General features: G+C 44.3%; 1 protein-coding gene across 3 annotated transcripts; it reads left to right on the top strand.

Moving 5' to 3' along the window:
• Window positions 1-51: 51 nt before the first annotated feature.
• DYRK3 (dual specificity tyrosine phosphorylation regulated kinase 3) lies at window positions 52-10,806 on the top strand. Of its 3 annotated transcripts, none has more exons than XM_042884323.1 (3): window positions 52-147; window positions 943-1,054; window positions 4,546-10,806. In XM_042884323.1, the coding sequence occupies exons 1-3, from the start codon at window positions 83-85 to the stop codon at window positions 6,115-6,117; spliced, it is 1,749 nt and encodes a 582-aa protein (XP_042740257.1). In that variant the 5' UTR covers window positions 52-82; the 3' UTR covers window positions 6,118-10,806. The 3 variants fall into 3 exon arrangements, with proteins under 3 accessions (XP_042740257.1, XP_042740258.1, XP_042740259.1); XM_042884324.1 differs by having other exon boundaries at window positions 939-1,054; XM_042884325.1 differs by lacking the exons at window positions 52-147; window positions 943-1,054 and adding an exon at window positions 3,185-3,361.
• The last annotated feature ends 318 nt before the right edge of the window (window positions 10,807-11,124 follow it).

Raw genomic sequence — 11,124 nt, 5'->3', positions numbered from 1 at the left:
CAGCCTGGCTGCCCGCCGCGGCAGCGCTGGACGGCGGCGGCGAGGCCGGAGGTGCGGGGTGGCGGCGGCGGCGAGACGGGGGATGGGGGCCGCCTCCCCCCGCCACCATGCTGCTGGGCAGGAAGCCGGAGGCTCCGCTCGGTGCAGGTGAGACGGGAGAGAAGCGGAGGGAGCGGCCCCTCGGCACCGGGCGGGACCCGCGGGGGTCGGCGGAACAATGCGGGCTGCGGGCGGGCGGAGCCGGGGAGCTGCGGGTATGGGCGTCCCGTGCTTGCGGTGCGCGCTGAGCGCTCCTTTTCTCTCCGAGTATTTCTCGGCTGCTGAGCAAACAACGCGACCTCTTTTACATTTATTTTTAAAATTTTTTTATTTTTTATTTTCCTCGCGGCAAATCTGCCGGCTTTAATTCCCCCGTATCGTTTGTACGGAGTAACCTACTTCCCAGCTAGTCCGATCAAGGCGTGTGCTCCGTTTGCATTGCTGCTCGCGATGAGGCCACTTTGGGATTATCTGCTTAACGCAGGGAGGGGAACGCGCTGCCTCCTGTTCCTGGAGGGTATATTTGCATTGCAAGCATCGATTAAAAAAAGGAGAATCTCTAAATTAAAGCAAAAGTATCAAACTAAGCTTCCTAAGCAGCGTTATACTCTGGTGTTATAACACTCTGAATGGCGTAGTTAAAGATTGTTTACTAATTATATGAGAACCTCCCAAGGAGGCTGTGGTTGCCCCATCCCTGGAGGCATGCAAGGCCAGGCTGGCTGTGGTTCTGAGCAGCCTGGTCTGCTGGTTGGCAACCCTGCATATAGCAGGGGATTGGAACTGGATGAGCACTATGGTCCTCTTCAACCCAATTCTATGATTCATGAATTACACCCGATCGTTTGCCTCCATACGTAGCAATGTGAATTGTCAATAACTGTATGGAACATTTCCAGCCAGGTTTGGAGACGGATTATATGACTCCTATATGAGGATAGATCAGCTTAGGTACCAAGAGTCTGCAAATGAAGAACACAGCCCCTCAGGACTGCCTTCCCTCGGGAGATCTAACGTGAGTACTTTGAAGTTTTCAGGTGGTGTTGCGTGGCTGTGTGTCTCATTATAGAAAGTAAAGGCAAAAGGTGGGATGTTGCTTTTACTAAGCACAAGAGCAATTTGTTGTTTTGTACAATGTAAAATCACCAGACGGTGTCAGAAGTCCTGTGTTATTGCCCTCAGCTTGTATTTTAATCCAACAATTTATTCTACAAATGGTTCAGGCGTTCTGCTGTGTCACCTAATGTGCTGATCAGTACATAAGTCCACACACCTTTTGCTTTAGCTGTTGCACGTTTCCATTTTAGTTTTCTTCAAGACAATCCCAGGGCTTCAGTGTAGGTTTGTGCCTTCAAACTTCTTCCAGAAGTCTTTCTTCTCTGAAAACTCAGGCATTATCTGCTGCTTTGTGTGCTAGCAAAATAGCTCCGCATGGGCTGAAGGTGTAAAGGTGTTTTCTTTATAAGCACTGTGTTTCCTAAGCAGATGTGGAGTTATTCAGTCTTTCCTCACATTGTCTCAACTGAACAGTGGTAGTTGTGTTCATCTGCACAGTGATCTGACCTTTGTGTGGTTCTTAGATTTGTTTTGTCTCTCGTTCAATTGTGGCAAAACTAAAGGAGCTTGTGCTTAAGCAACAACAACAAAAAAAAAAACCCACTATCTAAAAAATGGAAAATAAACTTTTCACTGAACAAGGTGTGTTTGAAAATCATCACCTGGTGTCAAGTTATTCAAACAGATATCAGTAATTAATTTGGTCTTTGCCATTCACTGAGCAAATACAGTAGCACAGGTTTCCCTTCTTGGCTGCATTGAGAAAGCAGAGGCAATACAGAGATTTGGTGAGCAGTAAATTTTGGAGGGAGGGGGGCAGATGAGAACACCTAAATGCAGTGTTTCAGTCTTAGTGTCACTACAACTGCTCATAACTAATCAGAAATCAATAGGCTGGAACCATCCAGTGAAGTGCAAATGTAATTGTATGAATGTTTTGTTTGCATGGTGCAACTCATCCTTCGTTTGTATGTTGTCCATCACAGCTGAGAGCTTTTTAAGGCAAAATTAAGGGCTGTAAAATGGCCTAGTTTCACTCCTAAATATAAAAAAAAATAAATACAATCTCAATGATATCTTGCATGCTGAAGTGTGCAGGGCTGAGGACTGTGATGCTCAGCTTTAAAGGAGAAGCGTATGGATTTCAGTGATGCTTGGTTTCTTGCTTTCCAAGATTTTTGCATTGTGATGTAAAGTTACGTGAGAGCTGAGGATGCCTGCTACGTGCAGCTGTTGGTCCTTTTCATCTCCAGCTATATCAGAGAACATAAACATTTCTGCTTTGAGAATAGATGGGTTTGATTCCGTTTGTGGAAATAACCGATGCACTTTGGAGAAGAGAATTGTGTAGGAACTGGCTTGAGTGTTTACTTATAAAACTTCATCTGAAGTGAGAAGGATGTGAGAGTCTTTAATGCAGTGCCAGTTGTGTTGTCACTGCAATTTCCTGGCTTCTAACAGCAGCATATTTTATCAAGGACAAAGGAATACTGGGATTCGTAAGAGCAAGCTGCTGAAGGAAAGCTGGTGTTGCCCAGAAGTCATCTGACTTCAAGTCAGATGGAGCTGTGTGTGTATCCTGCTGTCCTGTGGCAAAGGGTTGTGGCAGTCACCTGAGAATGAGAACTCAGCCCTTGCTGCTGCCAGGCTGGATGTGGTCTGGTGGTGCACATAGCAGGGGGTTGAAACAAAATGATCGTCATGGCCCTTTTCAACTCAAGCCATTCTATGATTCTGTGATACTTGGGGATGCTGAGCCTGGTTTGGGCTCCAGAACAATCATTTCTTCTGTAAGAAATGATTGTGGCAGAAATACGGTCGTGAATTCTTTGTTTATTGAGGAAGTTAGAAGCAGTATTTGCTGCAAACAGCGCTTTTAGATGGAACGGGGTTTGTTGAGCTTTGGTGCTTTATCTTGTTTGTTTGTAAGCATGCTGGTTTTGTGTGCTGCACTGAATGGTGTTTTTGCTGGCTCTGGAAATACGCCTTCCTTATCTCAGAGGTTCAGCCAGGCTCCAAGAAAAAGGCGTTCATTCTAAACTACCAGGGCTGGGCTTTGCTTTTCTCACTCCAGACCTTCTGGCAAGGCGTGCCTCTCACAGAGCACCGAGGGTTGGGGCTGATAGGGCTCTGGGCACTGGAACTCAGTAGGATGCATGCAGTGGCCTCACCAGCCTTCCTCTGAAAGCAACTGCTGCAGGAAATGCCCATCTTTTGGGCTTCTGAGCAAAACACGCAGGCTTTGAAGAGATGTAGCTTGCTTTTGGTGAGAACGTTCACTTCTTTTATTTATGGGCTGTGCTGGGATGTTAGATTTTGTGTAACTAAAAAGGAATTTGGTTTTATTGCTATGGCTCTGCAGGTTTATTTATATTTTTGTGTGATTCCTGTGCAGCTATTTCAGTTTTTGGGGATTGGGTTTGGCATGTGTCTCAAATCTTTATTTTTAGATTAAAGGACGGAATGGAAAACAGATGTTGCTACTCCAGTCTCGGCTTCTTCCATGTTGTGTGGGATAAAACAACACCTCTTTGCTGTCTGTCAGCATGGAGCATCAGTGGGGAGAAGGGGGGAATAACTGCTGTGCAAATCGTGGTCTGAATTCCAGGGAGCTCAGCACTTACTTGTTTGAAAATATCAAACTTGAAGCTTCTTCTCGTTCTTATTTGCTATTTCTGATGCAAGTATTTTAACATATGGCAGTAAGTGGCAGTGGTTACAGGCTGCTGCCAGAGAATAAAAGATACTCTTGATTGTGAAGGACTTCCAAGTCTGTTTTCTCGTAGTTATTCAGCTATTGTGATTCCAGAGGGACTGTGGTTATGATGTGTTTTTCCCCTTTAAAAAAGAATAAACACAAAACCAAATGTTTATACGTATGAGAAACTTTATATACAGAAGATCCATCTTGTCCTGCTCTCATCCTTTTGCTTTCTGTTCAGCTTCGCTACACCAGCCTGACATCATTTGCTGTTGCCTCTTTGTCTTTGTGGCACGCTTGTCCTTGCAGTGCTGCCAGCACTTCCCTGCACATCCATGTCGTGCTGCTTGTTTCAGACAGGTGCAGATTGCATCTGTCATTGGTTGTGTTTGCTGCACCCGTGTTTAAAGCTAAACATAGCCGTTCCCCTGGCTGTTTGCTGACTGTGTGCATGCTGCTGGAGATAGGTATTGTGTCCTTGTTTGAATGTTGGACTCTCTAGGGTTTTACCCTGCATGGGCTTAAAAACGCATTTGTGCATGTGCTTGTTTCACTAAGTTGCATTCTCGTTTGTTTCCCTTCTGTAACTACACTTTAACTTGAGTTAGCTTAGGTAGTAAGTGCAGCATTCTATATTTGTTCCCAGTGGAAATGCAAAACGTGCTGGTGTTACTGTTTTTATTTGTGATACTGATTTCATTCTTAAAAGTAAGCTCTGTTTGATCTTTTTATTGTGTTTCTGTCTGTAGGTTTGTAGCAACAAACTTGCAATGAAGGATCACCCTCTGAGTGGGAGCCAGGTCAAAGTGGAACAATTGTTTGAGGACTCTGGGAACAGGAGGAGCAGTACCCTTCAGTCTGCAGGAATTACTTGTTCAGAAAGATCTCTTCCTTCCCTCACAAAAGATAAAAGCATAGAGAGCTTAAGCACTTCTAAAGGTGGCAGCAGTTCCTCAAAAGCCCACAAGGCCGTTTCCCAGGCTCCAGAGCAAGCTGTCAAACAGTACAAGCATCAATTATCTGCCTACGAGCAGCAAGAGATATTTAACTTCTCTGAGATTTACTTTGTGGGTCCAGCTGCAAAGAAGAGGCAAGGAGTGATTGGTGGACCCAACAACGGAGGTTATGATGATGACCAGGGCAGCTACATTCATGTGCCCCACGACCATCTCGCTTACCGCTATGAAGTGCTCAAAATCATCGGCAAGGGCAGTTTTGGACAAGTTGCTAAAGTCTATGATCACAAACTCCACCAGCATTTAGCCTTAAAGATGGTTCGTAATGAAAAGAGATTCCATCGGCAAGCAGCAGAAGAAATCCGGATCCTGGAGCACCTGAAGAAGCAGGATAAAACTGGCAGTATGAACGTTATTCACATGCTGGAAAGCTTCACCTTTCGGAACCACATCTGTATGACCTTTGAACTCTTGAGTATGAACTTGTACGAGCTGATAAAAAGAAACAAGTTCCAGGGCTTCAGCATCCAGCTGGTGCGCAAGTTTGCTCACTCTATACTGCAGTGCTTGGATGCTCTCTATAGAAACAAAATCATACACTGTGACTTGAAGCCGGAAAATATCCTCCTCAAACAGCAAGGGAGGAGTGGAATCAAGGTTATAGATTTTGGGTCCAGCTGTTTTGAGCACCAAAGAGTCTACACGTACATTCAGTCTCGATTTTATCGAGCACCGGAGGTAATTCTAGGCAGTCGCTACGGGATGCCCATAGACATGTGGAGTTTTGGCTGTATTCTGGTGGAGCTGTTGACTGGATACCCTCTTTTTCCTGGAGAGGACGAGGGAGACCAGTTGGCTTGTATGATGGAGCTTCTTGGAATGCCCCCTCAGAAGCTTTTGGATCAATCCAAGCGAGCCAAGAACTTTATCAACTCCAAGGGTCATCCTCGCTACTGCACTGTGACGACACATGCAGATGGAAGAGTGACCCTCAACGGGAGCCGATCGCGCAGGGGAAAAGTGCGAGGGGCTCCAGGGAACAAGGACTGGGTGACAGCACTGAAAGGCTGCGACGATCCCTTGTTCATAGAGTTCCTAAAGGAATGTCTCAGCTGGGATCCTGCTGTGCGCATGACTCCAAGTCAAGCTTTAAGGCACCCCTGGATTTGTAAACGAACCCCCAAACCACCCAGCACTGATAAAGCCTCCAGTAAAAGGATTTCTAGCTACACGAGTTCCTTCACAGGAATTGGTTCCAAGTTGCCTCCTGTGGTTGGGGTAGCAAACAAGCTGAGGGCTAACTTAACATCCGACGCCAATGGCAGTATACCTTTATGTACTGTGCTGCCAAAGCTGGTCAGCTAGTAGCAAATGACATATTGCCAGAATACATACTTTTTATTTTAATTATTTGTTAATAACGTCAAAGGAAGTTAAAGGCAGAGGCTTTTAATGGATTTAAACACTTAAAAGCCTAACTTTTATCAAACTGTTTCTCTTGCAGCGTGGTGCGTGTGGCATCCTGGGTAGGTCAGCTCATCTGATGGGTAACGTGGCAGTTTGGCTGCTATGCTATTTAATAATGCTGTTTTGCAAACCAAACTATTTCTTATCAAGACAGGTTAGGAGATAATTTTGCTTAAGACAGCCAGGGAAATTGACTTATGATGTGTATTTTCAGTTAATCCCCAAATTAACTTTTTTTTTAAATTGTATTCTAGGGAGAGTTTTTACATCTGTTGTCACAAGCACAAATGCATTATTGGTGTAATGCATTGAGAACTCACTAACTTATGTCTGAAGGATTGGATTCCTCTGTGCTGCTTTTCCCTCTTCTAAGAATTTTAAGAAATACCTTTGGGTAGAAACACCAACAAATGTGGTGTTGACATTTTGTAGTCTGATTTTAATTCTTTTTTTCCAGGGACACCATGGAACACAGGAGGTGTAGATAGATGTAATTCCTGCACATGTGCTATTTCCCTTAACAGTCTGTGGAAGGCTGACAGGGAAGCTCAAGGAGCAGAAGGAATCCATTGCAGGCGTGGGCTGCTTTGTTTGGGGCTGATGATTGCATTACACGTTTCTTGGAGCTCAGATTTATAAGTTCTCCCAGGTGTGTGTGTGTGTGTGTGTGTGTGTGTGTGTGTGTGTGTGTGTGTGTTTGCTCACTGATGTGAGCTCTTGGTTGGTTTGGTTTTGTTGTTGTGTGTGGAGTGAATTCCATTAAATTCCATGGAAATCTAAAGCATGCCACCCTGATCAGGCAAGTAAAAGTTCTCAAGACGTGTAGGATATAATAAAACATGTGTGGAACAGGCCTGATAAATAGAACAGCTCTCCAAAATCTCAATGTAGTCTCAGGAAGGACTGATAAGATGCAAAAATTCATAGATCCAAATCAAGCTGTGTTATGAGATGAATTATTTTAATTCTAATTGCATTCCTTCGGGTCTGTGCGAGGTGTTTCTGCATGCCTGAGATGTGTAAGCTTCTGATTTCTTTATCTTGCAAGAACATGGGGTGATGGTGTGACCTGTAACGACAGCAGCACAACTTGTTCTGGTTCTCAGCTCTTGGAGCCACATGGCATGGGTCCATTTACAAAAACATCTGATCTCCTGCCAGGTTCCTGAATGCAATTTTAAACACAATTTAGAGCCTTTATGAAGAGAGGGTTTTAAATTTAATGAGTTTCTCTGCAGCAAGTTTTTAGTATTGAAACAAGGAGACTTGTTCTACAAACAAACAAAAAAAAAGGCTCAGGGTGATTTGTAAGATAAGGTGACCACATGTTCAATAGCAGAGTTGCCTTCTGAGAAGATGGGGCTGTGCTTTCAGCTTCGCCCTGCTCTAATTACAGCACTGCTCAAAAGCTGGATGGAAAGGCCAAAGAGTCAGAGCCAAAGCCCCAGGCTTCCCACAACTGTTCTTTAAGCAGAGATTCTCACACAGGAGCTTTGCTGACTTGTGTTTTATGAGGGTAAATGCACTCAGCTCAGTGATGCTATTAAAACAGTGAAGTCTAGCTTTTATCCACGTGGCCACGAGCAACACCAGTGCATGTGTTGTTTGTGGTTCACTTCATAATAAGGCGTGAGTGGTATTTTTGTTTGGCAGAGCTGAGCACTGTTTTGTTAGAACGTACAACCAGGGAAACAGATTTTGGGGGGATGTGGTGGAATAACACCACCAATTTTAGCAGCATCTCTAATAGATGTGACACGTTTCTCAAAGCCAGGAACATCTTATTTCCTCCTCTGACTTTCCTATTTGCATTTTTAACTATATATATATATATATATTTCTTTTAAACCAGCTGGGTGAGGAAGAAGGGGAACCTTTTGAGGAGCAGTAGCTTGGTAAGAAAGATGTGTAGAAAAGGAGCACTTTCTATAGAAAGACTGTATAGTGGTGGTAGTGTTTGGAGCCAGGAAGACAGAGAGTTTGTGTTAGGAGCTGTGCAAGGAGAAGATGGAATACCCTTTTTTCAGGAGCAGCGACCAGTGGCTTGGCAGTAGAACACTTTTCATCTCTGCAATACCCAATGTGGAATGATTATTCTCCTGGGACTTCTGGTTATGACGAGGTAACTTCTCATGTCACAGCTGTGAAACTACAAATGGAGTCATTAGCTGGCAAAAACATTGGCTTTTTCCTTCAAAAATGTGTTTGCCTTGACCTGACCAAGCAAGGTGCTCTCTGTGAGCTGTGCATGTTTAAGAATCAGCCTCACTATTCCTGTGTTTTAAAATCACATGCTTAGTTAACTATCTTGCTAATTTGAAGCTGTGATCGATGTGGCCACAGCAGATGAGAAGGAAAAAGAAGCAACTTTGGAAGATTTCTACCGTATTGAAAAAAGGTTCTACATAACCCAGAGAGCACAGCTCTGTGTTTATTTACTAAGCCCCATTTTCTTACGCAGTATTTGCTTTCTAGGAAGAGTGTGGCATGGTGTGCCCAAAGTGGGAGAGCCCTTCAAGGGAGATAATGAATCCTGTGTCTGGGAGAGCTGAGTTCTCATCCCTACAAACACTTCCCTTGTTGAACTCGTGGTGGGTTCCTATGGGAATCACACCCAGCCGTGCTCACAGGGCTGGAACACAGGCTGTGTTGTTAACAGTGTCGTTTATCAACCACGGATGTGTTTGCAGTGTCAGTCTTGAGTGAGATGATGTGGAAGCTCAAATTCACATTTGCTTTTTGGGCAGCCAAGCACTATAGTGAAATCTGAGGTTGTCAGGAGTGCATCACTTTTGTTACTTGTGATACTGGTTAGGATGCTGAAGTGATACAGGGCTGAACTCATCTAAATAGATGAACAAGACAGTGTTTGTTTTTGAGGGACCTCTTTGTTTTGTCAGCACTCGTGAGGTTCCCCTGCACTCTCAGTCATGTTCTCTAAGGAAGTTAGCATGCCACAGATGTCAATTGCTTGGGATTCTGACAAAACAGGCATCACATTTCTAGGAATTGTAGTGAAGTCATCCAGACTTGTTTTTCAGTGTTCCTTACGGTGTTCCTTCTGTTTGACTGCTCGTTATCATTACTCTTTGTGTCAGAAGTAACACGCTGTTTGCTGCCTGCATTTTTAGCTGTTTGTTTTAGCAATATTTGTAATACAAAACAAATGACAAGGCACGAGCATCTGCCAGATATGCATTGCTTTTACGCTGGGGTCCAAATACCACGCAGCTGTCTCAGTTGCAAGGAGAAACTTGTTTCTGTTTGAACTCAGTGGGGCAGTGATGTGGTCACTGTGGGATGCGGTGCTGCAGCCCCCAAAGCAGGCTGGTTTGGGCTCATCAAAGGCAGGCAGTGCACACTCTGCCTCCAATGTGCTCTTTGCTAGGGTTTGCTGCCCAGTCTGTCCTGTCTGAACAGGAGTTGTGCTTGCCTGGTAAGCTCAGAGCTCAGAACAAACCCCTCTGTAAGGTTTGAGGTGCATTATGCAGTCTATCATTGTTTACAATAGCTGTGAGGGCTTCCGTGCTGTTGGAAGCTGTTGGAATTTCGCAGTAGAGGTTCTTTGCAATGGTCATCTTTGAATCTACCTCTGAAATAAACCTCGGGTCCTTTCTAAAGGGATGTTCACTGCAGACTGCAGCTCTATTTTGTTTTTTTAAAACACTGATAGCTGTTTTGGCTGTGAAATGTACACATGATGATCTCAGCAATGTCTTACTAATCCTATCCACATAAGCGAAAGGCTGATTGTGCACTCAGATCTGGGCTGAAATGATTGACACAAATCCCCTGCCTGCCAAAGTTTAATGCTGGTATGGAAGCAAAGAGCCAAAATAACATGGGAAGATCTGCAGTGCTTCTGTGTGGTACCCAGCTGGGATGGAAAGCAAGCCACAGTGAAAGACTTTTCCTTAATCAAAAGAGCTTGCAGCTTTTCCATGCATCGAGCACTAGGAGCTGTGGGTACCCAGCATGTCTGAAACTGGACATGATGGTTTTTATATCTGATGTATATCACAGATACCACTTGATGATTATTCTTTTATTTTTTTTTTAACTTGATAAGGGTTTGGGGAAATGTCTACACTTCCCACTTTGCATAAAAGAGCTCTTGAGTGTTCAGAAGCTCCACCACCACTTTGTTCTCAGCTCCCACTGTCACGTTTTAGACCTTGGGGTCATCAGAGCAGTCTTGCATGGATGAGCATCGCTGTGTTCAGAGGGAGCACAGACCTCAGCCCTGCAGGAACAACCCGTGTTCCCTATCCATAGTACTGTGCCTTATTATTTGACCAGCCTACATTTGTCTTGGTGCAATGAATTTACTATTCAGGGTTTCTTATACTTTGCAGCTGTCCACACTAAATGTCGGTGCGTGTGAGGAATTCACAGGTTAGCCTTCTTATTGTAAATACTGTGAGGTGGAAATGTAGGAAACACTTAAGGTGCATGTGAACATAACCCTGTGAAGGAACACTTGAAGTCGGTCTCAAGCTCTGTATCTCAATGTGACGGGCAGATATTTCCTAATGTTGTACTTCAGTTCGTTTTTAAAAGAAAATAAATGCATAATTTTCTTTAGCATCAGACTGTGAATTCCTGAAAGAAGAGCTTGGTTTTAATCTAGTATGGATTGCTTCCAGTGAGTGCAAAGTGCTGCTGTTGTTTGTGTGGCCAGGTGCTACCCTTCGTGTCGAAGCAGAGATGGGCAGGAGGTTTTTGGACTCTACGTGGTGATTTCAGTGTGTCTGTGCTGATGGAGCTCTCTGATGTGACAAACGTGCTGTAATTAGAACATCCCGCAGTTTTGCCATAACATTGGTTGGTCATCACTTTCTTATTTAGCCCAGTGTTCTTTTTAAGGCTCAGAATCCTGCTTATCCCCGGGCTGCGCTGAGAAAT

The sequence above is a fragment of the Lagopus leucura genome, unplaced genomic scaffold (genome assembly GCF_019238085.1).
Source record: "Lagopus leucura isolate 7727_CA_CO unplaced genomic scaffold, USGS_WTPT01 Super-Scaffold_100043, whole genome shotgun sequence".
NCBI lineage: Eukaryota > Metazoa > Chordata > Aves > Galliformes > Phasianidae > Lagopus > Lagopus leucura.
This window is presented reverse-complemented; position numbering and strand designations above follow the sequence as displayed.

Coding starts and splice junctions, on each gene's coding strand:
- DYRK3 (XM_042884323.1), top strand. CDS start 83: ATGGGGGCCGCCTCCCCCCGCCACCATGCTGCTGGGCAGGAAGCCGGA. Junction 148..942: donor GGAGGCTCCGCTCGGTGCAG/GTGAGACGGGAG, acceptor ATTTCCAGCCAG/GTTTGGAGACGGATTATATG. Junction 1,055..4,545: donor CTTCCCTCGGGAGATCTAAC/GTGAGTACTTTG, acceptor TTCTGTCTGTAG/GTTTGTAGCAACAAACTTGC.